This window comes from Lucilia sericata, unplaced genomic scaffold (genome assembly GCF_015586225.1).
Source record: "Lucilia sericata isolate MDLA Ls3-8-SP2 unplaced genomic scaffold, ASM1558622v1 Contig000470F_arrow, whole genome shotgun sequence".
NCBI lineage: Eukaryota > Metazoa > Arthropoda > Insecta > Diptera > Calliphoridae > Lucilia > Lucilia sericata.
In genome coordinates, this window is record NW_023994485.1 from 148,429 (window position 1) to 176,280 (window position 27,852).

The window sequence follows — 27,852 nt, forward strand, 5'->3', positions numbered from 1 at the left end:
AACTGAACCAATCGGAGTTTTTTTTTTTTAATTATTCACAATATTCAACATATTTATAGTTTTTTATATATAAATTATTAAAGGCAAACAAACCAAAGAATAATAATTTACAGAGATTCAACGAAAAATTTATACAAATGTCTTCAATTTCAACAATAACGTTCTTTTTTTGTTTGTTATATAAAAATTTTATAGGTTTTTACCATTTGGCACGCTTAGGTTTTTCGGTGATTTAGTGCCACCTGGTACGGTTAAGAAACGTCCACCCATGGCACTGATGTCATCACTTTTATTCCCATTCGTACTGGCTGTTAGTGATAGGGGTGATGTTGCTGTCAGACCCGGTGCTGATGAGTAACTATGATCTTCCACTAGAATGGGGGGGTTGGTTTTTATGTTTTAAGTTTTTTTTTATTTTTTTAGACGGGAAACTATTTTTTTATACTAAATATTTGAAAGCTAGATTTCTTTGCAGATTTGTCAGTTAAAAAGCACGATCAGCAAATCAAATACTGATAATTAATATTTAGAATTTTGATACTAGAAAAAGTTCTATATACAAAAGGCTTTATTAAAGATTTTGTTGTTAAAATGTCGTTGAATATATTGAGGAATCAAAGGGTTAACAGAGAAAAGATTACACCGCAGATAAAATATCCTATAACCAACAATTGATAGAGACTTGACCAGATACTGAAATTTGTGATGAGTAAAAAACATGAACTGATTCCAGACAAAGCTTCGACGTCCTGAGAAATCAACAGTTTCGATTTATCTATATTTATTTCGAACCACTAATAAGTTCTAATTCAGCTCTTGTTCAGTTCTAGCTCAGTTCTAGTTCAGTTCTAGTTCAGTTCTAGTTCAGTTCTAGTTCAGTTCTAGTTCAGTTCTAGTTCAGTTCTAGTTCAGTTCTAGTTCAGTTCTAGTTCAGTTCTAGTTCAGTTCTAGTTCAGTTCTAGTTCAGTTCTAGTTCAGTTCTAGTTCAGTTCTAGTTCAGTTCTAGTTCAGTTCTAGTTCAGTTCTAGTTCAGTTCTAGTTCAGTCTAGTTCTAGTTCAGATCTAGTTCAGTTCTAGTTCAGTTCTAGTTCAGTTCTAGTTCAGTTCTAGTTCAGTTCTAGTTCAGTTCTAGTTCAGTTCTAGTTCAGTTCTAGTTCAGTTCTAGTTCAGTTCTAGTTCAGTTCTAGTTCAGTTCTAGTTCAGTTCTAGTTCAGTTCTAGTTCAGTTCTAGTTCAGTTCTAGTTCAGTTCTAGTTCAGTTCTAGTTCAGTTCTAGTTCAGTTCTAGTTCAGTTCTAGTTCAGTTCTAGTTCAGTTCTAGTTCAGTTCTAGTTCAGTTCTAGTTCAGTTCTAGTTCAGTTCTAGTTCAGTTCTAGTTCAGTTCTAGTTCAGTTCTAGTTCAGTTCTAGTTCAGTTCTAGTTCAGTTCTAGTTCAGTTCTAGTTCAGTTCTAGTTCAGTTCTAGTTCAGTTCTAGTTCAGTTCTAGTTCAGTTCTAGTTCAGTTCTAGTTCAGTTCTAGTTCAGTTCTAGTTCAGTTCTAGTTCAGTTCTAGTTCAGTTCTAGTTCAGTTCTAGTTCAGTTCTAGTTCAGTTCTAGTTCAGTTCTAGTTCAGTTCTAGTTCAGTTCTAGTTCAGTTCTAGTTCAGTTCTAGTTCAGTTCTACTTCAGTTCTAGTTCAGTTCTAGTTCAGTTCTAGTTCAGTTCTAGTTCAGTTCTAGTTCAGTTCTAGTTCAGTTCTAGTTCAGTTCTAGTTCAGTTCTAGTTCAGTTCTAGTTCAGTTCTAGTTCAGTTCTAGTTCAGTTCTAGTTCAGTTCTAGTTCAGTTCTAGTTCAGTTCTAGTTCAGTTCTAGTTCAGTTCTAGTTCAGTTCTAGTTCAGTTCTAGTTCAGTTCTAGTTCAGTTCTAGTTCAGTTCTAGTTCAGTTCTAGTTCAGTTCTAGTTCAGTTCTAGTTCAGTTCTAGTTCAGTTCTAGTTCAGTTCTAGTTCAGTTCTAGTTCAGTTCTAGTTCAGTTCTAGTTCAGTTCTAGTTCAGTTCTAGTTCAGTTCTAGTTCAGTTCAGTTCTAGTTCAGTTCTAGTTCAGTTCTAGTTCAGTTCTAGTTCAGTTCTAGTTCAGTTTAGTTAGTTCAGTTCAGTTCTAGTTCAGATCTAGTTCAGTTCTAGTTCAGTTCTAGTTCAGTTCTATTTCTGTTCTAGTTCAGTTCTAGTTCAGTTCTAGTTCAGTTCTAGTTCAGTTCTAGTTCGGTTCTAGTTCGGTTCTAGTTCGGTTCAAGTTCAGTTGTAATACAGTCTTTACTTTTAAAATGTTTGAAAAGTTGTAAAATAATACAAAAATATTATCGGGACATTTTATCGGTTGATTTTGGTGAAAGTGTACTTGCAGTGACCATTCACCTAAAGACTAAATCTGTTCCATATTATTGGATTACAGGTCAAATTATAACATTTGAGCAACGAATACCGCTCTCTTGAATATGATTTTCAATACTGGGAAGTTAAGTAAATCAAAAATTTTCTTATATTATTGTCAAGTTATTCATAATGCATTTATTATTCTGAATTTCCTAAATCCGGGAGTACATGTTCGTAAATATTTCCGGATCGTCGAAATTCAAAAAAGATCGGAAAGTTAAAATAATAAAAAAAAACTTATCAGTTTTAAAACCAGCTAATACTGTAAGCAAAGATTATAGAAAGTGAGAAAGAGAAGGTAAATAGAGAGCCAAAACAAAGTTTGTAACTGAAAAGTTAATATCGATGTTATTAATTTTATTATTAATCTAATCAGAAACTGCTAATTACGGTTTTAATAACATTTTGCACTTAAATGGAAGGACAATTTGAAACGATCTATAAAAATTGACTAGGAACACGAATATTAAGACATGTACAAATTATAAAAATATGTATAAAGTAACAATAAAGATTTTTTTCCATATCAAATTTTGAAACATTAAAATTTATATACAAATATGAAAGTACATATGTATGTAAATAGATTTGATATTTTGAAACAGAGACAAAAGATAGTGTCAAAGAATTTAGACAAATAACATAGAGGTTAGAAAAGGAGTGAGGAGAGAAAAACATATTGCAGAGAATATAAGAGAACATTAAAAGTGTTTTAAATATGTATGTAGAACTTCATATAAAAAAAAAGATTAATAGTTATTAAATAAATGTTAAATTTAAGGTTATTTCATAGTTTAAAGTTTAAATGTAGTTTAAGTAGTAGTAAGTATAATGTATTTTATTATAAACAAAACCTTTGTTATGTTTGTTAGTTGAAAATCCATGAGAACTACAACTAGCTTGACTGTTTTGGGAGGCTGTTGAGGCCCCCGCATGAAACCAGGTGGTAACACCAATGTTTCCCAGATGAGTGGTGGCAATGTGACCAAAATCGGCTAAATTAATTATAACGAATGAATGGGATATATATATAGATACAAATGTAGCAAACAAATTTATTACATATATTTTCTTAATTATTTATAAGGAGTTAGATATGGGGTATAAAGAGAGAGAGAGAGTGTGATTAAGGGAGAGATCGAAGAGATCATATGACTCTCTGTGATGATGAGATGAATTCACAATGATGATTTTTTATAATACAGTAATTGTGGGGGGTGAAAGGGTTTTGATTTCTAGAAACTAGTTAGTTACAGTGATAATGCTGCTGCTGATGATGATCATGAAGAGTGAGTGATTGATGATGATGGCGGTGGAAGTATAGAGGCTGCTTTAGAAGTTTTATAATATTTTGTAGCCATTTTTTAACTTAGGAATCATATACTCAAAGCATTTGCTTAAATTTTGAATAGAAAGTGCTCTGCAACTTTTTTACAAGTGTTACAAAATTAAGATATACAACATTTCCAATGCAAAGAATATATGTTTTTCTTTTAGAATTGGAAATTTTGTATAAGTTTTGAATCATTAAAGATAATATTTTAGAGTTCCAAAAAAGAAGCTGTAATATTCAAGCAAATCTAGATAGAAACAACTTTTGTTGAAATATATTTCTTTTGTACCTGTGGGTACAGCGAGATAACCACCTCGCTGATCTCTACTGGTGGCATACTGTAGATGTGAACTGCTATCAAGTCCTGTTGAGGACACATTCACATGCAAAGAGTGTGTAGAGGCATGTAAATCTTGAAAATTCAATTAATATTAATTTTTATTCATTGTTAGTAAATATTAATCCCACCTATATATATATTAGATACTACTAATTAAGTATGTATTTAAAATAAACGGACTTTAATTAATACTTTACTCTATTAAAACTAAGAGCTACTATGTGATAGTAACGGACTGATTACTTTTCCGGAAATCCATGTTTGATTTTGACTACATACAATTGTAATTGAGGGTATATGTAAGTTATTAGTGTGATAAGACCTTTCTAAATGACTATAATTATAATGAAAAAAAATGTTAATGATGTTCTGATTTTATTTAACTATGCAGATTTTATAAGACAATCAATGTATGTTTAATGAACTTTGTCTGACAAAAGCTTTTTCGTTAAAATGATTTTTTGTTTTAAATTTTCCCAACACACGTATAAGTGTTTGGTTGTATTTTCTAAATTCTATTTTAAAATAAAACCAACATTAACTTACTTTTCGATGATGACTGATTGCGACCAATGTCTGCCAATGAACGTATTATTGGCAATTTTGTTTTCTTATTGTACTCGTGCTGATGACGATGACGCCTTAATAGAGCGTCCTTAACTTTATCACGTGATTCGGGTGGTAGTGCTCTGGCATTGACCATGTGTTCACAGGCTAAATCTGCTATTAAATCCAAATTATTGGCTTCCATGTCAAGTATAACGGTGCCGTTTAGCAGTAGGCTTCTAAGTTCAAACAATGAATGTAATGACAAAGTGGCCACATGTGGCTTTGACCAACGATTACCGCCCTCCTCGACATCCTCTTCGAATTTAATCCATCTTGCTGTTTCTTTCCATTCAATTTCGTCACCTTCCTTAACCAACGTTAAATACTCGGAGAATAGGGGATGTGAAACGTGTGTTCCATCGTCGGCATCTTCTCCCAATATGAATTGTACACGTTGAGCAGGTGGTGTCACTGGAGGTTAAAATGTAATATAAAGAAATTAATTAGCAAGAAATTAAACTTATATTTTATTTGTAATATAATCTTGTTGCTTTAAGAAACAATTAACTAATTGTTTTTGTTTTTGTCTTGCGTCTTGTTATATTTTGTAAAATATGTATTGTGCAATTTAAATTGCATGTCTAATAATAATTTTCAAGTTTATGTTTTAGCATTTCTATTATTTTTAGTTAATTTTAATATCATTTAACTAATGAAATTTGTAACGTTTTATCTTCTAAAATTTTTAAATCGTTTGAATAATTGTTTTTAATTGTAATTTTTTATTTTATTTTATTGAAATCATTAAAAGTATTTTTTTCCTTGTTTTTTTGCAGATTCCGAATCCTGAAAGACAAAATTATTATTGGGTAAGTGAAAATTCTTTCCAAAGAAACGCATGTATAAACTAAATTGATAAGATCGTGATATTAATCGCATGTTCCTGAGTTTAGATGTGTCAATAGAATATACAACTCTACAAACTTTAAACTAGACCATTGTCTAGACTATTAGCAGGGCTATAGTACGGACTACTATCAAGACAATAGACTAGACTATTGTCCAGACTATACTTGATTAAAATCCATATAAGAGACTAAACTATAAACTACGCTATAGTCTATACTATATACTAGGCTATGGTACATATTGTAAACTACACTATAGCCCAGATTATATACTTTTTAAACTATAAACTACGCTATAGTCTATACTATATACTAGGCTATGGTACATATTGTAAACTACACTATAGCCCAGATTATATACTTTTTAGACTATAGTCTAAATAATAGACTAGAGGTCAGATTCTAGAGCAGAATATATTACTTACTATACACTAGGATATATTCCATAATAGACTTGACTATAAACTAGACTACGGACTAGACTATAGACTACACTAGACTAGACTAAATGCTATGCTATGGACTAGACTATAGTCTACAGACTAGGCTATAGACTAGACTATAGACTAGACTATAGACTAGACTATAGACTAGACTATAGACTAGACTATAGACTAGACTATAGACTAGACTATAGACTAGACTATAGACTAGACTATAGACTAGACTATAGACTAGACTATAGACTAGACTATATGACTAGACTATAGACTAGGACTATAGACTAGACTATAGACTAGACTATAGACTAGACTATAGACTAGACATAGACTAGACTATAGACAGACTATAGACTAGACTATAGACTAGACTATAGACTAGACTATAGACTAGACTATAGACTAGACTATAGACTAGACTTATCGACTGACTATAGACTAGACTATAGACTAGACTATAGACTAGACTATAGACTAGACTATAGACTAGACTAGATAGACTAGACTAATAGACTAGACTTAGACTGACTACTTGGACTATAGACTAGACTATAGACTAGACTATAGACTAGACTATAGACTAGACTATAGACTAGACTATAGACTAGACTATAGACTAGACTATAGACTAGACTATAGACTAGACTATAGACTAGACTATAGACTAGACTATAGACTAGACTATAGACTAGACTATAGACTAGACTATAGACTAGACTATAGACTAGACTATAGACTAGACTATAGACTAGACTATAGACTAGACTATAGACTAGACTATAGACTAGACTATAGACTAGACTATAGACTAGACTATAGACTAGACTATAGACTAGACTATAGACTAGACTATAGACTAGACTATAGACTAGACTATAGACTAGACTATAGACTAGACTATAGACTAGACTATAGACTAGACTATAGACTAGACTATAGACTAGACTATAGACTAGACTATAGACTAGACTATAGACTAGACTATAGACTAGACTATAGACTAGACTATAGACTAGACTATAGACTAGACTATAGACTAGACTATAGACTAGACTATAGACTAGACTATAGACTAGACTATAGACTAGACTATAGACTAGACTATAGACTAGACTATAGACTAGACTATAGACTAGACTAGACTAGACTATAGACTAGACTATAGACTAGACTATAGACTAGACTATAGACTAGACTATAGACTAGACTATAGACTAGACTATAGACTAGACTATAGACTAGACTATAGAGTAGACTATAGACTAGACTATAGACTAGACTATAGACTAGACTATAGACTAGACTATAGACTAGACTATAGACTAGACTATAGAGTAGACTATAGACTAGACTATAGAGTAGACTATAGACTAGACTATAGACTAGACTATAGACTAGACTATAGACTAGACTATAGACTAGACTATAGACTAGACTATAGACTAGACTATAGACTAGACTATAGACTAGACTATAGACTAGACTATAGAGACTATAGACTAGACTATAGACTAGACTATAGACTAGACTATAGACTAGACTATAGACTAGACTATAGACTAGACTATAGACTAGACTATAGACTAGACTATAGACTAGACTATAGACTAGACTATAGACTAGACTATAGACTAGACTATAGACTAGACTATAGACTAAACTATAGACTAGACTATAGACTAGACTATAGACTAGACTATAGACTAGACTATAGACTAGACTATAGACTAGGCTATAATCCAAACTTTATACCAGACAATAAACCAGACTAAAGTCCAGATTATAAACTAGACTAGTCCAGACTATAGTCTTGACTATCGAACACTAAAGTTCTTACTTCTTATAGACAATAGTTCTACATTCCAGATTGTAGACTAGAATCATTTTGGAAGCCAGCTTAATTTATTCTTGAAATTTTAAACGAATATCTTGAATGAATGAGACGTCAATATAACATTTAGCTTTTAACTTTGTAATTGCAAATATAACTCACAGTATGAAATCGTTTTGCCATTAATAACTTTTTTCAAATTTCTTAAAAAGGTCCCTTTTTTAAAGCTTTTGTTGTGACACTTTTTAAGCATTACATATTAATATCAATATACACAATATATTTCAATAAACATGTTTTCGATTTTAAAAACCTTAAATAACAAAACAAATAGGGTCAAAATCCTCTATACCCTAACCCACGCAAACCTCTCAATAATGAAAATGTTTTCATTTTCAATATATGTATTTTCAAACACACTTTAGTGTCTACGAAAGAGCGAACATATTTTATGAAAATGTTTTGTTTTCTTTTATAATCGTGTAAGTATCATGTACATATTCCTTACCTGGTCTTTCCACCTCCGGTTGTCTTTCATCGCCGCTACTCTCACTTTTGCTGTGGTGATGTTTGCGTCTTCTTTGTGAATGGCGTCGACCGCCAGGTACATGTACGCCCACATAAACAGAATGTGCTCGATGTCCTGGCAAAATTAACCATAAAAAATGTAAAGAAAATTAAATAAAAGACATTTTAATTATGTCAAATAAAATAAAATTACACTTTCTGCTTATAGATTGTAATTAACAATTTAATATTATTTATTTGAGAGAAACAAACAAACACACACACACATTCAACCCAACAGCTAGACACATGTATCAGATGAAAATATATATATGAAATATATAAAAGCATTATTTGTTTATTATATACTATACATATGTATGTGAATGTATGTATGTTTGTAAGTAGGGTATTGTATTATATACATTTATTATCTGTTGACTGAGTGTGGTGTTACTGACAATTGTTTATATAATAGACACTTGGGCGACATAAGATTAAAATTTATTTCTTTTTATATGTATTTAAACATTAATATTTAATTTTCAATATTTAATTTTGTAAAACGATTTTACCAGAAAAATATTCAATTGACTCGTTCACTACAATTTAACTAGTTCTCAAAATCTTATTAGAGTGAAATTTGTCATTCATCGACAAATTTTAAAACTGATTTCCATATTTTTCGCAAAATTCAAACTCATAATCAAAAAGTTTTTAAAATTTTCGAAAATTCGAACTTATGTACTTTCGAAAGAAACATTTACATATAATTCGAATTTGAAGCTAATTCGTAGAATATTAATTTTTTATTTATAATAAAATTTAGAATAAATTAATATTAAACAGTAGTGTTGTAGGCAAATAAATACATATCTATATTTTGTTTAAATAATAATTAAAATACATTGTTGACATAAATACAAAACCGGCTGCTGTCATACGAATAAGTTATAAACACTTAATCAAATTCATATAACTAATACGTCATGTTGCACGCTTATTGAAAACACTCGAAAAAATTACTTATTAATTTAATTTACACTAAAAAAATTAATGTTACAATTTCAAAAGGATAGCAAAAGGTTAAAATAATTAACATTTTTTCAGGTTTTTTGAAACATTTTATTAAAAAATTAAATAAAATGTTAATTTATTAAATAAATTGTTTTAAAAATTTTTATAAATTCTATTTGAAACTAATTGAATTTTCTTAAAACGAAATATTTTTTATCGCCTTTAAAACACATGCTACAAATTGTTACGCTTTAATAGCTACAGTTCAAATCAAGGTTATCTTTAAATATTTGAAAAAATTTTAATTACATTTAAGCAAATTTATTAAATAATGAATGGGTGGTGGTAAATTAATAGTCTGCTATTAAAATAACAGTTTTGCTCGCCTTACGCACCAAATATTATTTTTTACATAGCGACGCATGACATTAATTTATTTAAAAGTAAGTTTTTTCATAAATTTGTTATTTAGCCAGCAGTTAAAAAAAAAAAACAAAACAAAATCTACAAAAAAAAATTCATACCTAAAAAAAATTACCATAACTGATGTCTGGTTTAACAGGTCTCTGTGTGTTAACATTTTTTTCTACCACATGATACAATGTGTCGCTGTTGTACAATATGTTGTTGTTGGAGTGTAAAGTTACATTATTTACATACATTTAACACATCAAGTTAAGAAAAACACTATTTAAACAAAAAATTCAAAAACCTTAATGGAATGTTAACTCGTGGTAGGTCTTAAATGGTCTGCCTTTTTTGTTTGAAATTTAAAACAGAAATGTTTGGTTTTCTGTTACAAAGTAAACAATTTGTTTTATAATTTGTTAATGAATTGAACAAATTTTTAAACAAATAAATCGTAAGGGAAAAAAGTAATTTTTTCTCACGATAAAATGGAATTGATTTTGTGTTTTTAATTGTAACTAATCAACGTAACTTATACCATATATTTCCCGAATTATAGATTAGACTATAATCCTGGCTATATATTAGACTAAAGACTAGACTAAAGACTAGACTATAGACCAGACTACAAAATAGATTATAATCCAGACTACAGATTAGTCTACAGTCCTGAATATAGACTAGACTATAGTCAAGACTATAGACTAGACTATAGACTTCCATATAGTCCAGACTATAGACTATACTATACTTCAGGCTAGAGACTAGACTATAGTCCACACTAGACACTAGAAAATAGTCCACACTAGAGACTAGACTATTGTCCGACTACTTACTAGACTGTAGCCTAGACTATAGATTATACTATAGTCCAGACTAAACTATACTTCAAACTATGGACTATATACGAGACTAGACTATAGTCCAGACTATAGACTAGACTATAGTCCAGACTATAGATTAGTCGAAACTATAGACTAGACTATAGTCAAGAATATAGACTAGTCTATAGTCCACACAAGAGACTAGACTATAGTCCACACTAGAGACTATAGACTTGACTAGACTATAGACTAGACTATAGTCCAGACTATAAACTAGGCTATAGTCCAGACTATAGACTAGGCTATAGTCCAGACTATAGACTAGACCAAGCTATAGACTAGGCTATAGACCAGACTATAGACTTGGCTATAGTCCAGACTATAGACTAAACTATAGTCCACACCAGAGACTAGACTATAGTCCGCACTAGAGACTAGACTATTGTCCAGTCTAGATACTAGACTATAGTCCAAGCTATAGACTAGGCTATAGTCCAGACTATAGACTAGGCTATAGTCCACACTATAGACTAGAATACAGTCCAGACAATAGCCTAGACTATAGACTAGTCTAGACTATAGTTAAGACTATAGACTAGACTATAGTCCAGACTAGAGACTATAGTCCAGACTATAGACTATTGTCCAGACTATAGACTATAGTCCAGACTATAATTTAGACTATAGTCCAGACTATAGACTATAGTCCAGACTATAGACTTTAGTTTAGACTATAGACTACACTATAGTCAAGACTATATACTTTACTAAACTATAGTCCAGACTATAGACTAGTCCGAACTATAGACTAGGTCTCGACTATATACTAGACTATAGTAACACTAGAGACTAGACTATTGTCCAGACTAGCTACTATAGTCCAAACTATAGACTAGGCTATAGTCCAGACTAGATACTAGACTATAGTCCAAACTATAGACTAGGCTATTATCCAGACTGACTAGACTACAGTCCAGACTATAGACTAGACTATAGTTTAGACTATAGTCTAGACTATTGTTCAGACTATATAGTAGACTAGACTATAGTCCAGATTGCAGAATAGACTATAGACCAGACTATAGCCTAGATTATCGACTAGACTATAGTCAAGTCTATTAACTAGACTATTGACTACCATATAGTCCAGACTATAATCCAGATTATAGACCAGACTAGACTGTAGTCCAGACTATAGACTAGATTATAGTCCGGACTTTGGACTAGACTACAGTCCAGATTATAGACTAGACTATAGTCCATACGAGACTATTTTCCAGACTATGGATTAGACTACACATTAGATTCTAGTCCAGGCTATAGACAAGCTTATAGTCCAGACAATCTTCAAGGCTATAGTCCATATTCGAGACTATACTAAAGTCCATACTATAGACTGGACTTTAGTCCAAATAAAGAATAAACTATATAACTTGGACTATATGCTAGACTAAAGTCTATAGAGTAGGCTATAGTCCATGACATATACTAGACTATAGACTATACTAATATCCAGATTACAGGCTATACTATAGACAAGACTATAGACTAGATTATAGACCATACTATAGACCAGACTATAGACCAGACTATGGACCAGACTATAGACTGGACTATAGTCCAAACTATAGACAAGGCCGTGTACCACCTCATAGACTATACTATAGTCTAGACTATAGACTAGACAATAGTCCAGATTAGAGAATAGACTATAGACAAGTCTTTAGACCATACTATAGAATAGATTATAGACATGACTATAGTTTAGACTATTATTCACAAAAAAACTGATTTTTTTAGTAAAAAGTTTTTCACTCACCTTCAAAATCATTTTCTGTAAATTGTTGTGTAAAATCCTGTTCCCCTATACGAGGATCCTTAGAAGCCTCATCATCACCGCTGGAAGTATGCATGGTCCACGGTCTGTAATTAAACAAAAAATAAATAAAACGTCGTAATTAATAAAAAAATTACTTTTAAATTTAAATATAGACAGTTTAATAGATTAAGTTCTGCGTTATATAATCACATAAAGGTATAAAAAAACAATAACAATGTATAAATAAATTACTAATTATAAATGATTTATGCACATTTAACATTTTTTTCTATTTTATTAAACAAATATTATTTAAAAAGAATTACAATAATCTCAGCGGAATGTGTGTGTTTATTACAACTAGACGTTGGGTGGAGGGTGTTATAATAAATAAATATTTGCATAATTGTATTAAAACTTGTTTGAATTTTGATTACTGCATTTGTCATGATCGACAACACCCACAAAATATGACGAGAATTTATGTAAATTAAAAAAGAAAATAGGATGAACAAATCTTTTGTATTGTTTTGTAATAACTTACAATTTTGTTAATAAATAACAAACTAGAAAATGGTTGAAATTTATTAATCATTACTATGATTAAGTCAATTAAAAAAATAATAATAAATTGTATTTTCATTATAACTTTCGTATAAATTAATAATTTATAAAAATTATTAACAGGATTTGTTGTAAATCTGTTTACTTCACTTTTTAATAATTTCTACATAAATTATTTTTATTCTTTATGGAATTTTTTTTATTAAAAGTTGAGGCATTTTACAAAATTAAAAAATAATTTAAAATCTAAAATATTAGTTATATTTTAAAGATCTTTAATACAAAAGATCATTTCATATTTACATGATCATTTGTTTATTAATTTTTCTGTTTTTTATAAATATTAAAAAAAATTGATAAATATTTACAGATTGTATAAAAAAATTTTAATAAAATTACGTTGTAAATTTACAATTATAACACTTTTTATATAAACCCACCCAGCAAAGATTATTTGTTTTTATAATTTATTTAAATATTTATCTACACTTAACAATTTTGTTTTATTAATTTACATTAATTGTTTTTACTTAATTGGCCGCTTTACATTTCTGTTTCACATTCTTTTCATTTTACACCATTTTACGTTTAAATGCTTTTTTTTTTTTAAATTCATGTTTACATGAATATATTTTGTTGTTCTTTTTTTAATATAATTCTTAAGTTCAAAGTCCCTTAACATTGAAATTTAAGATTATAATTTAGCATTAATTTTTTTTGTATACAAAAATATTGAACAGAAATGAAATATTGTAAAATAAACAAAAATATAAATAATGTTTATTTTGTTTTTGGAGTTTTAAGATCATAGACCAGCCTTGAACCAATTTAACTCGAAGATATTTTTTGTTTGTATTTAATAAAAAAAATAGTGAAATTCTATTATTTTCAAAATGTAAACAATATGTGCGGGTTTACACAGGAAAACTTTTGATTTTGTGTGAGAAAGAAAGAAGTATCAACCATCTCTTTAGTCATCTTGTGATATTTTCGAGATATTCCCGAGATATATCGAGCATATATCATCCGCATTATATTATATTGGAATTAGATTATGCTAAAGTTACTTCTAGAACTGCTATCGATAAAAAGCTCTTATAAGAAAACGCTTGCTCTCTTGTACTCCTATAACTAGTATCGCTAAAAAGCGCTCTCTCTTGATTTTTTACTCACAACAAATAATCCCTTAAAGACCTTATTCATCGAATTACAGCACCTGTTAACATTTCAAATATGTATTACAATAGTATTACTTCTCCATGTATCCATAGTTATATTAAACTTTTAAATAAAATATGCTATAAAACGTCATAATATGCCCCTTCCCCTTAATATCTGGTTTGAAAATGTTTATAGAATATTTTTATAGGAATAATAAAAATAACTATATCTAATCAAAGTAAAATTTTAAAAATACTTTTGTTATAGTTTCTAAAACAAAATGCAATCGTTCAACCACCATATACTAGAGATTTAGATTTATTTAAGTGATTTAACACTGAAAAATTGCGGCTATTAATTAGTAAATTAGATTATCGGTTAAATATAATTTAATAAAATAAACTTGAAAAGCGCAAGTCATTTGAACACGCTTTTCAAATAAAATTTGATTAAAATATTTATTTTGAATTCCCTGAAGGGAATATTGTGTCTGTTGATTCAAGTGGATTAGTTCCATGGTAGTCTAGTCTATAGTCTAGTCTATAGTCTAGTCTATATCTAGTCTTAGTCTAGTCTATAGTCTAGTCTATAGTCTAGTCTATAGTCTAGTCTATAGTCTAGTCTATAGTCTAGTCTATATCTCGTCTATAGTCTAGTCTATAGTCTAGTCTATAGTCTAGTCTATAGTCTAGTCTATAGTCTAGTCTATAGTCTAGTCTATAGTCTAGTCTATAGTCTAGTCTATAGTCTAGTCTATAGTCTAGTCTATAGTCTAGTCTATTCTAGTCTATAGTCTAGTCTATAGTCTAGTCTATAGTCTAGTCTATAGTCTAGTCTATAGTCTAGTCTATAGTCTAGTCTATAGTCTAGTCTATAGTCTAGTCTATAGTCTAGTCTATAGTCTAGTCTATAGTCTAGTCTATAGTCTAGTCTATAGTCTAGTCTATAGTCTAGTCTATAGTCTAGTCTATAGTCTAGTCTCTATAGTCTAGTCTATAGTCTAGTCTAGTCTATAGTCTAGTCTATAGTCTAGTCTATAGTCTAGTCTATAGTCTAGTCTATAGTCTAGTCTATAGTCTAGTCTATAGTCTAGTCTATAGTCTAGTCTATAGTCTAGTCTATAGTCTAGTCTATAGTCTAGTCTATAGTCTAGTCTATAGTCTAGTCTAGTCTAGTCTATAGTCTAGTCTATAGTCTAGTCTATAGTCTAGTCTATAGTCTAGTCTATAGTCTAGTCTATAGTCTAGTCTATAGTCTAGTCTATAGTCTAGTCTATAGTCTAGTCTATAGTCTATAGTCTATAGTCTAGTCTATAGTCTAGTCTATAGTCTAGTCTATAGTCTAGTCTATAGTCTAGTCTATAGTCTAGTCTAGTCTAGTCTATAGTCTAGTCTATAGTCTAGTCTATAGTCTAGTCTATAGTCTAGTCTATAGTCTAGTCTATAGTCTAGTCTAGTCTATAGTCTAGTCTATAGTCTAGTCTATAGTCTAGTCTAGTCTATAGTCTAGTCTATAGTCTAGTCTACTCTAGTCTATAGTCTAGTCTAGTTAGTCTATAGTCTAGTCTATAGTTTAGTCTATTTTATTAATAACAATCTTAATTGTTTTAGTAATTTATTTAATAGTGCTAAAAAGAAAATATTAATTAAGCCAGAAATATAATTATTTAACATTTTAATAACAATTAAATTATAATGAAACTATTACGTTAACTACTTTTTAAAAAAAGCAAAAAAATTTTTGAAAGTAATGAAAAATCAAAATTTTCAAACAATGTAAACAACAAATGCAATGCATAATTATTCTCAACTCTTAATAATTATGTATGTACCGAAGTGCACATGTATTTGTGTAATTAAACAACAATAAAAATGCATTCTAATTATACGGTAGTAATTAAAAGAAAACGCTATAAAAAACCCTTGAACTTGATAAAACCAAACATGAAACACAGCAAAAAAAACTATAAAACTTAAATTGTATTAGAAAAAAAGCTTCCCCCAACAACACACACACTTTTACTAATATGAGAAAGGTCGTGGGGAAAAACTCAAAACTAGAAAAAAGGAAGACAATTTGAAGAGTAAAAAAACAACTTAAGTGCATAAAATCCCACTTGTAGTAAGGAAACTAAAATGAAAAAAAAAATCATAAATCTTTTTATAGAAAATTCGATTTTTATCACTGAACAACAAACACGTGTTGTTGTAAGTGGCAAGTAGCAAGTGGCATATAAATCAGTGTCAGGAAAACTACAAAATAATGCAAAAATAAAAGTTTCAACAATTATGGGGAAAAGTGGAATCTTCTCACATTTTTTTAAAATACCTCATTTGTTTGTATTATTTTATTTTGTCTCAATTGCATTTTAATTGTGGAATTGAAAAATTATTGCAAAATACATATTTAATTAATTATTCAAATACAGTATTTTGTATTTTTTATTGTTTTAGCTTCTTTAGTTGTAGATAATTTGTTTAGATACATATGAATTACGTATAATTAAAAACAAATATATGCAAATTATTAAAAGTATTTTCAACTATGGGATTTATTTTGTTATTTAAAACGTCGTTTCTTCCTATTCGTGTATTTTATATAATTTGGTTTTTCATATTTGGTTTTAATACACTTTAAGAAAAAAATGACTAATTAATGGAAATGTGTTAGAAGTTTTGAAATGTTTTGAGCAAGTGTCAGAAACATTCCATTGTGACAGGATGGTAGGAATTTTAATATTTATATTTTATTATCACTGAATAAAATATAATGACCAGACTATACTACAGATTAGACTGTAAATTAGACTATAGACTAGACTATAAAATAGACTAAGTAGTAGACTATAAACTAGGCTATAGACTAGACTGTAGGCTAAGCTATAGACTAGACTATAGACTAGACTATAGACTACACTATAGACTAGACTATCGACTAGACAATAGACTAGACTATAGACTAGACTAGACTAGACTATAGACTAGACTATAGACTAGACTAGACTATAGACTAGACTATAGACTAGACTATAGACTAGACTATAGACTAGACTATAGACTAGACTATAGACTAGACTATAGACTAGACTATAGACTAGACTAACTAGACTAGACTATAGACTAGACTAGGACTATAGACTAGACTATAGACTAGACTATAGACTAGACTATAGACTAGGACTATAGACTAGACTATAGACTAGACTATAGACTAGACTATAGACTAGACCTATAGACTAGACTATAGACTAGACTATAGGACTAGACTATAGACTAGACTATAGACTAGACTATAGACTAGACTATAGACTTAGACTATAGACTAGACTATAGACTAGACTATAGACTAGACTATAGACTAGACTATAGACTAGACTATAGACTAGACTATAGACTAGACTATAGACTAGACTATAGACTAGACTATAGACTAGACTATAGACTAGACTATAGACTAGACTATAGACTAGACTATAGGACTAGACTATAGACTAGACTATAGACTAGGACTATAGACCTAGACTATAGACCTATGACTATAGACTATAGATAGACTAGACTAGACTATAGACTAGGACGATAGAATAGACTAAGACTAGAATATAGACTAGATCTAGATAGACTATAGACTAGACTATAGACAGACTATAGACTAGACTATAGACTAGACTATAAGACTAGACTATAGACTAGACTATGACTAGACTAGACTAGACTATAGACTAGACTATAGACTAGACTATAGGACTAGACTATAGACTAGACTATAGACTAGACTATAGACTAGACTATAGACTAGACTATAGACTAGACTAAGACTAGACTATAGACGACTATAGACTAGACATAGACTAGACTATAGACTAGACTATAGACTAGACTATAGACTGACTATAGACTAGACTATAGACTAGACTATAGACTAGACTATAGACTAGACTATAGACTAGACTATAGATAGACTATAGACTAGACTATAGACTTAGACTATAACTAGACTATAGAGACTATAGACTAGACTATAGACTAGACTATAGACTAGACTATAGACTAGACTATAGACTAGACTATAGACTAGACTATAGACTAGACTATAGACTAGACTAGACTATAGACTAGACTATAGACTAGACTATAGACTAGACTATAGACTAGACTATAGACTAGACTATAGACTAGACTATAGACTAGACTATAGACTAGACTATAGACTAGACTATAGACTAGACTATAGACTAGACTATAGACTAGACTATAGACTAGACTATAGACTATAGACTAGACTATAGACTAGACTATAGACTAGACTATAGACTAGACTATAGACTAGACTATAGACTAGACTATAGACTAGACTATAGACTAGACTATAGACTAGACTATAGACTAGACTATAGACTAGACTATAGACTAGACTATAGACTAGACTATAGACTAGACTATAGTCTAGTTCTATTGTTTCATATTGGTTGATAGCAGTAGAATAATTTAAATTTATTTCTAGTCATTAAATTTTCAATACTTTTTAAGCTTTATATAAAATTTGTTTGTGTTATCAACATTGGCAATCTTTTTATAACAGAAAGTATTTTACCATAAATTTTTTTGAAGAAAATCAATAAAATATGAACAAAAGAAGAGAATTTTTAAAAATATTTCACTGCCATAAATTCTTAATAAAACAATAAAATTTAACCAAATTTCCATTTAAATGTGATATAGATAAATAGACTTTAAATCAGTTGTTGGCATAATATAGATTGTAAAATGATTTGATATAAACATAAAAATTTTATTAATATTTAACAAATCGATCATAAATGTTAACCGGTATGTATTAGAGTTAAGGTTAAGTTAATGATAAGAAAACATAAAAATGTTTGCATTTCTTATAAACTTTAAGTTTTATAAAACATTAATAAGAATGTGGTAAATGTAAAAAATTAACACTTTTTTTATTGATAAAATTTTCACAGAATAATTTTTAAATGGGTTAGTTTTATTTTGAGATAAAAATTTTATAAAATACTTGTACAATGTCTGGGTATTTTTTTTTTAATTTATTGATTTTCTTTTAAAGTTGTTTATAAAAAATTTTAAGTATTTAATACATTGTTTAAAGTGATGTTATAAAATATTATTTAAACAATAAGAAATAAATTATTTTTTATTAAAGTGATAACATGGGTTAAGGCACTAGAGATTTTCCATAATGAAGTGTTGAAAATAATTAATTTAATTTCAAGTATTTGAATTTATTATATTTTTATTCTAGATTTTGTATTTTTTTTTTCAAATTTTATACCTTTTTTCTTTATTATTAAAATCAAATTTAAAACACTTTAGAATTCTTTGGAATTTAATACTATTACGTTGTTATAATTTTTGTTTTTTTTTTTAATTTTTAATTATAAATTTAATTTACCACCAACACTTGAAATATTTAAAAAAAACATTAAATTTAAATTATATTCCTAAGTGCCGCAGACAATAATTATTTTTGTTTTTGCACAAAAAATAAATTAAATTTAATGATTGAAACACTTACAGTTCAATATATTCGTTCATAAATTAAATTTCAGCTGATTAGAATTTTTTTTCTTTTAATTTGTTGTTTTTTAAATTTATTATTCAATTTTTTAAAAAAAGGGACTCTTTTTTTTAAACAACTTTAAACGTCTTCACTAGAGCCCCTTTGAATAAGAACTAATTGAAAAGTGTCATAAATTCTGGGGTTTCTATACTTTCTTCGTGCACTTTAATTTCTTTTTTTTCAATATTTTATAGCCTCTTTTTTTTGCAAAAATCAAATCAAATGAAACGTTGTTGTTATTGTTGTTTTACGACACAATTTAATTTTCAACAAGAGGACCAAAAACACTTATTACCTTTTTCACTATATTTTTATTTATTTTCGTTTTTTTAACAGCGTCAATTAAAAACTTTTTGTGATAAGAGATTAAACCGTTTTCAAAATTTAACGATACGATCTTTTGTTGTTAAAAACGAAAATTGTAAAAAAATAGACAGACGATACAAGTTAAAAATTCTATACACACGTTAACACCCCTCGATCAAGACATTGACTGATACTACCAGTATGAATGTTTCAAAATTATACACAAGTTTTTGTATTTGTTGTTGCTATTGCTGCTGTTATTAACAACAAACAACCAGCCGGCCAACTGAACTGCTCTTATTCTTCTTATTCGTACAATTTTGTTTGACACTCTACTCAGTTCAGTTCAATACGTTTCAGAACTGAAATTGTTTTTTTTTTTCATACGTAAAACACTCATACGTTCACAGTTAAACCGTATAGTAATCGTAGATCCAGTCAGTCAGTCATTCACTCACTCATCTATACATTTGTATTTGCAATTTACTTGCTGTATGGTTTGTTTTCATTTAATTCATTCGGTTTTTTTTTTACATCGGGTTTTGTTTTTGTCGATTTAACATAAAATAAAAAGCAAAAATACATATTAAATAAAAAAAAAAAAAATATATATAATAAATTTCTTATCAGAATAATATAATTCAGTTTTTAGTATTAGCCTGCTGTTAGCTTTTCGATTTATCATTTGTAAAAATCAAATATGTACAAACATTTTTAGCTTTGTTTGAATTTTAAAACATTTTTTTTTTGGTTGAGATTAGTTGTTTAGGTTTGTTTAGGCTGCCAGATGTGGGGTTTAAGATATGGAAAGCTTTTAATGGGAAAATAAACAACTTTTATAGTTTTAGTATGGATATAGTAAACAAATTCAGAACTTATATTGTTTTAAAGCTTAATTATGGCAAACCTGTTAGAAAACTTCTAATGAGAAAGTTTTTTTTTCAAAGCTTTCAACGAAATTGTTTTCCTTGTTGAAAAACTATGTTATTGAAGTTTTGTGAAAAATCTTTTTTAATGTATTTTTTTGACAAAGCTTTTTTATTTAAAATCTTTTTTATTCAGAAGTTTTTTTATTCAAAAGCTTTTTTATTATTTTTTTTTAGTTTTGTGAAAAAGCTCTTTTATTTGAAAGCTTTTTTATTAAAAAGCTTCTTTATTTGAAACCTTTTTATTTAAAAGGTTTTTTTATTCGAAAGCTTTTTTATTTGAAAGCTTTTTTATTCAAAAGCTTTTTATTCAAAAGTTTTTTTGGTTTACAAATGACTTAAAAAAAGCTTTTTTAGAAAAATCTCTTATCTTCAAAAGGTTTTCTAAAAAAAGTGTTCTATTTAAAAGTTAATTTATGAAATGGAATTTTATCAACATGTTTTCTTAAAAATTTTTTGAAAAGTTTTGTTCAAAAGCTGTTATAAAAGTTTTTTTATAAAAAGATTTATTCAAAGGCTTTTTAAGCTTTTTATTCAAAAGCTTTTTTAGGTTTTCAAATAAGTTAAAAAAAGCTATTTTAGGTTTTCAAATGATTTAAAAAACTTTTTTAGAAAAATCTCCTATCTTCAAAAGCTTTCTTAAAAAATTCCTTAAAAAGTTTTGTTCAAAAGCTCTTAAAATTTTTTTATAAAAAGATTTTAAGCCGTTTTTATTAAAAAAGTTTTTAAGGAGGAACAACTATTATTAAAATTTTGGGCGAAAGCTATTTTATGAAAAGTTTTAAGAAAGATTTTTATTTTAAATTCAAATTCATTTTAAAAAAATTTTTTTAATTTAAAAGATTTTCAACAAGGAGTTTATATTCAAAAAAGCTTTTTATGAAAACGTTCCATTAAATAGATTTTTAAAAAAAGTTTGTTTATTTGCATTTTAAGAAGATTTTTGGGAACAACACTTTGGAAAATTTTGTAACTTTAAGTAAAAGTTTTTATAAACGCTTTTGAGGTAAAACTATTTTATTTAATGCTTTTTTGTAAATTTTTTATTATACCGTTAAAATTTTTGAGAAAAGTTTTTTGAAAAAGTGTTTTAAAATATAGCGGTTTGTAAGAAGATTTTTATGGAGTACATGTTTTATAAAAAACAATTTTAAGGAAAAATTTTCTTAAGAAGCTTTTAATAAAAAATATTTTTTTAATTTTTTTTGTTAAAGAAACTTATCTTAAAAAGGATTTTAATAACAAGTTTTCTTAACTACTCCTTAAAAAGCTTTCTAAAGTTTTTCCTAAAAATCTTTCTCAAGCTTTTCCTTAAAAAGCTTTTTCCTTATAAAACTTTCTAAAGCTTTTCCTTAAAAAGCTTTTTAAAGCTTTTCCTTAAAAAGCTTTTTAAAGCTTTTCCTTAAAAAGATTTTTAAAGCTTTTCCTTAAAAAGCTTTTTAAAGCTTTTCTTTTCATTTTCTTTAGCTTTCTAAAGCTTTTACTTAAAAAGCTTTCTAAAGCTTTTCCTTGAAAACATCTTTCTTAAGCTTTTCTTTAAAAAGCTTTTCCTTGAAAACAGGTTTCTTAAGCTTTCCCATAAAAACCAATTTAAATATTTCCCTTAAAATACTTTCTAAAGCTTTTCCTTATAAAAAAATATTTTTGTGGAAAACTGTAGAGAAAAAAATTCTTAAAAAGCTTCCAATAAGAAATATTTCTTAAATATTTTACTTTTTTACAAAGAAACAAGTTTTCTTAAAAAGCTTTTCCTAAAGCTTCATGTTCTAGCAACATTTGATAATTGCTAATGATACATAAGGGATCATATGGAATTTCTAGGAATTTGGCCATTAACTAATAAAATAAAGAAACAATAAATTTTTGTCAAGAAATGTGTAAGTTAAACCCCATAACATCTGGCAACTTTGTTACTTAACATTTGGGTGTTTTCACATTAAACATTCCATACTGGGAAACATATAGCAAAAAAACACTAAGTACTGCCTTTTTTGGGATCTATGAATGTCTCGTGCCATCTCAGTTTGACACTTCGATGTGCATAAATACATTTTTAAGGTGTTTTATTTATTTGACGCATTTTCTTGATTATTTACAATGTCATGGTGATTAAATGCCAATTATGCCCAATAAATATTTATGTTCTGTGTTTTATCAGTATTATTATTATTAAATTGTTTGTATTTTTTTAATGTTTTAATAAATTTTGTTGTTGTTGTTTAAATTTACGACGATTATCAGTTACAGTGCATGTGATTGTGATAATAAATTATTAAATAATAATAAATGATTAAGTAAGGTTAGGTTTACACTTCTTTGATTTTGAAGAACAGCAGATACAGAGCTTTTTATATTAATTTGTTCTAATTGTTTAATTTTCATAGAATTGACATTGTTTTATGCATTATTATTAAAGGCGTTTCGAATTAATGTAAAATATGCAATATAGGAAATTTACGAATCTCAGGAGACTTTTTTAATCAGTTAGCCTTGTAAAAACTATTGACATTGATTAAAGGTCATTTAAGTTTTTGATCATATTTCTGCAAATATGAATAGTACATTACTCCAGTACTAAGAGATTTTAGTACACTTGACTTTTGGAGTATTTTTTATATTCGGTAATTCTCAAGTGTGTTTTCCAAATATATTATTTTTAATTAAAGTCTATTGACTCTCAAAAATTTATAGAATTTTGTTAAATTAATAAATATGTACATTAGGTTGGATAAAAAGTAATTAAATTGAATAAAAATTTACTTCGAAGTTATAAAAAATTTCGTAAAAATGGCGCACTCAACTAATGTGCTGCAGTCTAATTCATGTTGTACTAAAAAGCTGTGAAAAAAGCTTATATCAATGAATTGACTTTTGTCATTTAGAATTTTAAAGTGTTGATTATTCATTAATTCCTTGAAAATATTCCCCCAAACTAATAATTTTTAAAACACACTGTTTTTTATTTTTTTAAGCATTCAGAATGACGAAGTCTTTAATACAAAAAAAGAAATTGTGCAATGAATCAGAAATTATTTTCATCTTGTTATCAATCGTATTAAATAACAAGTAAGAGTGTTATATTCGGCCATGCCGAATCTTATATACCCACCATCATCCTTATTAATAAATTTTGATATTATCGATCTAGTTTGAATCATATGTTGATATTAATATGAACATCAGGGACATATTTGAAAGAGGGCCAAGGGCTTAAGCATGGACCGTGCTATTCCGAATTAAAAATATTAATTTTCTTTGACCCAATATTTATAACCAAAAACTGTTTTTTTGTAAGAGTGGTTATATGGAGGGTAGAGTCAATTATGGACCTTTCCTTGTCGGTTTATACAATAATTGTTTGTATCTAATGTCGCTGTATTCGTATTTTTAATTCAGTCATCAGGTTTAAAGTAATTTTCTGAAGAAAGCCGAAAATGGGGGTTTGATAGTTATCGACCGATCTTCATCAAATTCAGTTGAAAAATTTCAGTTCCTATAAAACTACCGTAATTTGGAAGAACTTTTGAGTCACACATGAGCTTTTAAGTGATTTTCTGGAGCGAATCAATTATAGACCGATTTAAATAAGGACCGATCCTTATAAAATTTGATAGAGAGGTTTTGGCTCGCACGAAATTTGTTTATGTATAATTTTACCGCTGTACTCACATTTTTGAGTCAGTAATGAGCGTTAAAGTCATTGTATAAAGGAGACCTTATTAGGGGGTTAGGGTTCAATTATGGACACATCCTCATAAAATTTAAGAAAATGATTTTAGTTCCTATAAAACTTTTTTATGTCGAATTTTATTGTTATGCATATGCTTCTTAAGCTAGATATGAGCCTTAAAGTCCTTTTCTGAAGGGGACCTTATAGGAGGTAGGGTCAATTATGGACCGATCCTTATAAAATTCTACGAAGAGATTTATGTTCCCATAAAACATGTTTGTGCCGAATTTCACAGCTATTGATGCTTCTCTTAGCCAGTTATGGGCGATAAAGTCATTTTCTGAAGGGTACTTTATGTGGGGGTAGGGTCAATTATAGGCCTATCCTTATAAAATGTTACAAAGAGATTTATGTTCCCATAAAATATGTTCGTGCTGAATTTCACCGCTATTGATGCTTCTCTTAGCCAGTTATGGGCCATAAAGTCATTTTCTGAAGGGGACTTTAAATGGGGGGTAGGGTCAAGTATGGACCGATCCTTATAAAATTTTACGAAGAAATTTACGTTCCCATAAAACATGTCTGTGCGGAATTCCACCGCTATTGATGTTTCTCTTAGCCAGTTATGGCCGATAAAGTCATTTTCTGAAGGGGACTTTTTATGGGGGGTAGGGTCAATTATGGGCCTATCCTTATAAAATTTTACAAAGAGATTTATGTTCCCATAAAACATGCTTGTGCCTAATTTCACCGATATGGATGCTTCTCTTAGCCAGTTATGGTCGATAAAGTCATTTTCTGAAGGGGACTTTATAGGGGCGGTAGGGTCAATTATGGGCCTATCCTTATAAAATTTTACAAAGAGATTTATGTTCCCATAGAACATGTTTGTGCCGAATTTCACCGCTATTGATGCTTCTCTTAGCCAGTTATGGGAGATAAAGTCATTTTCTGAAGGGGACTTTATATGGGCGGTAGGGTCAATTATGAGCCTATCCTTATAAAATTTTAAAAAGAGATTTAGGTTCCCATAAAACATATTTGTGCCGAATTTCACCGCTATTGGTTCTTCCCCTAGCAAGTTATGAGCGATAAAGTCATTTTCTGAAGGGGACTTTATATGGGGGGTAGGGTCAATTATGGACCGATCCTTATAAAATTTTACAGTGAGATTTTAGTTCCCATAGAACATGTTTGTGCCGAATTTCACCGCTATTGATGCTTCTCTTAGCCAGTTATGGGCGATAAAGTCATTTTTTGAAGGGGATTTTATATGGGGGGTAGGGTCAATTATGGACCGATCCTTATAAAATTTCACAAAGAGATTTAGGTTTCCATAAAACATGTTTGTGCCGAATTTTACCGCTATTGATGCTTTTCTTAGGCAGTTATGGGCGATAAAGTCATTTTCTGAAGGGGACTTTATATGGGGGGTAGGGTCAATTATGAACCGATCCTTATAAAATTTTACAGAGAGATTTAAGTTCCCATAAAACATGTTTGTGCCGAATTTCACCGCTATTGATGCTTTTCTTAGGCAGTTATGGGCGATAAAGTCATTTTCTGAAGGGGACTTTATATGGGGGGTAGGGTCAATTATGGACCGATCCTTATAAAATATAACAAAGAGATTTAGATTCCCATGAAACATGTTTATGCCAAATTTCACCGCTATTGGTTCTTCCCTTAGCAAGTTATGAGCGATAAAGTCATTTTCTGAAGGGGGCCTTATATGGGGGCTAGGCGAAATTGTGGACCGATATTGCCCATTTTCAATACCAAACAAACTGCATCAACTAAAAGTATCTGTGCAAAATTTCAGCTCGCTAGCTACTTCCATTTGGACTCTATCCTGTTTTCAACAGACAGACAGACAGACAGACAGACAGACGGACAGACGGACGGACATGGCTAGATCGTCTTAGAATCTAATAAGGACCGAGAATATATATACTTTTATGGGTCTTAGACGAATATTTCAATGTGTTACAAACGGAATGACAAAAACAATATACCCCCCATCTTTTTTGATGGTGGGTATAAAAACAGGAAGGAAGAGAAACTGAAATCTCTGTTCCAGTAAACACTAGAAAGAGTGAAATAATAAAACATCAGGCTAAAGACCGCAAAGATAAAAAATATTTTAAAATGTTAAAGCTTAATTTAATTCATAAAATTTGTGCACCCTTCATCAACAGAAATGGGGGTATAATGGTTTTGTTATTTAGTTTGTAACACAATTGTTGGTAGTAGATTCCTTTTCAATGATTACTACATACCGTCTGCATTACTTTTAAGTACTTTTATGATGAGATAGAATGAGCGTCTCATACAGTAGCGGGTCGTGTTACATAAAGAATAAGTGTAAATCATAACAACCCGCATGTTGAGATGCTTATTCTTGTAATGAATATTCTTTGCTTACATATAATCAGATACGTCAGCACTTTATTTCGATTTTTGCCATTTTATTTGATCGCTTTGATTAGCGTACAAAGTGGTGTTGTGAGTACGACAGCGAACTACGAAAAAGGCCCAACTTTTTAACTCTCTACTTGTAAGCACTTATTTAAGTACTTATTTATAAGCTAGGTTGATAGGTATTTGCCTTCAAAGTCAAAATGAATAAGTAGCCTTAACTCATTACTTTTCCCATATAAGATTGGTATATAAGCTGGGCATGTATTCAATTTTAAGACGATGTACCGTTGTCAGTCTGTCTGTTAATCGAAAGTTATTAAATATTCCGAAAAGTTTTATATTAAAATATTCGCCATAATTTAATAGATGTTTGGACTATGTAACCAAAAGGAACTAAATTACTTGGAACCAATAAAAAGTTTTGAGTCAAAAAATACGAAATTGGAATATAATGGTTACAAAACCGATTTTGTAGCCATTATCCTAAAAGGAAAAATCTAGAATGAAATTTTTCTAAAATGTTTTCTGTTGATCGGATATGTTTGATCTTTATTGAAAAGAGGTTTAAACAAATGGATCTAGAAAGCAGAAATATGGCTAGAATATTTCCTAATAATATTCTGATATTATAAAGTGGAAATAAGAGAATAAAGCCAATACTAAATTATGGACCGATCCTCCTAAAGTTTGACAAAAACATTGTCGAATTGCATCGTTATATAGGCTCTTTTTATCCAGTTATGATCGTTATAGTAATTTTCTGAAAAGAATCTTATATGGAATCGTTAACCTATGGTACCCATTCTCAATACCAAACAAACTGCAAAACA

At 29.2% G+C, this 27,852-nt stretch overlaps 1 protein-coding gene and 1 long non-coding RNA gene across 17 annotated transcripts in view; one reads left to right on the forward strand and one right to left on the reverse strand.

Moving 5' to 3' along the window:
- Positions 1 to 27,852, forward strand: part of LOC119605276 — a 77,358-nt gene that overhangs the window by 23,204 nt on the left and 26,302 nt on the right. The window contains exon 2 of the long non-coding RNA XR_005231574.1: positions 5,465 to 5,497. This is a non-coding gene — a long non-coding RNA (uncharacterized LOC119605276). The remainder of the gene's footprint in view (positions 1 to 5,464; positions 5,498 to 27,852) is intronic.
- The window catches only part of LOC119605271 (sodium bicarbonate cotransporter 3), an 85,960-nt gene that overhangs the window by 12,020 nt on the left and 46,088 nt on the right, over positions 1 to 27,852 (reverse strand). For 5 of the 16 annotated variants that reach the window (XM_037958282.1, XM_037958293.1, XM_037958291.1 and 2 more), the window contains 5 exons: positions 12,383 to 12,486; positions 8,316 to 8,450; positions 4,626 to 5,099; positions 3,261 to 3,401; positions 204 to 371 (listed from right to left, as the gene is read on the reverse strand). In XM_037958282.1, coding sequence (XP_037814210.1) covers positions 204 to 371; positions 3,261 to 3,401; positions 4,626 to 5,099; positions 8,316 to 8,450; positions 12,383 to 12,486 — 1,022 coding nt within the window. Of the gene's footprint in view, positions 1 to 203; positions 372 to 3,260; positions 3,402 to 4,028; positions 4,152 to 4,625; positions 5,100 to 8,315; positions 8,451 to 12,382; positions 12,487 to 19,654; positions 20,307 to 27,852 lie in introns of those variants that run through there. The other 11 variants (XM_037958289.1, XM_037958286.1, XM_037958295.1 and 8 more) reach the window with 8 other exon arrangements.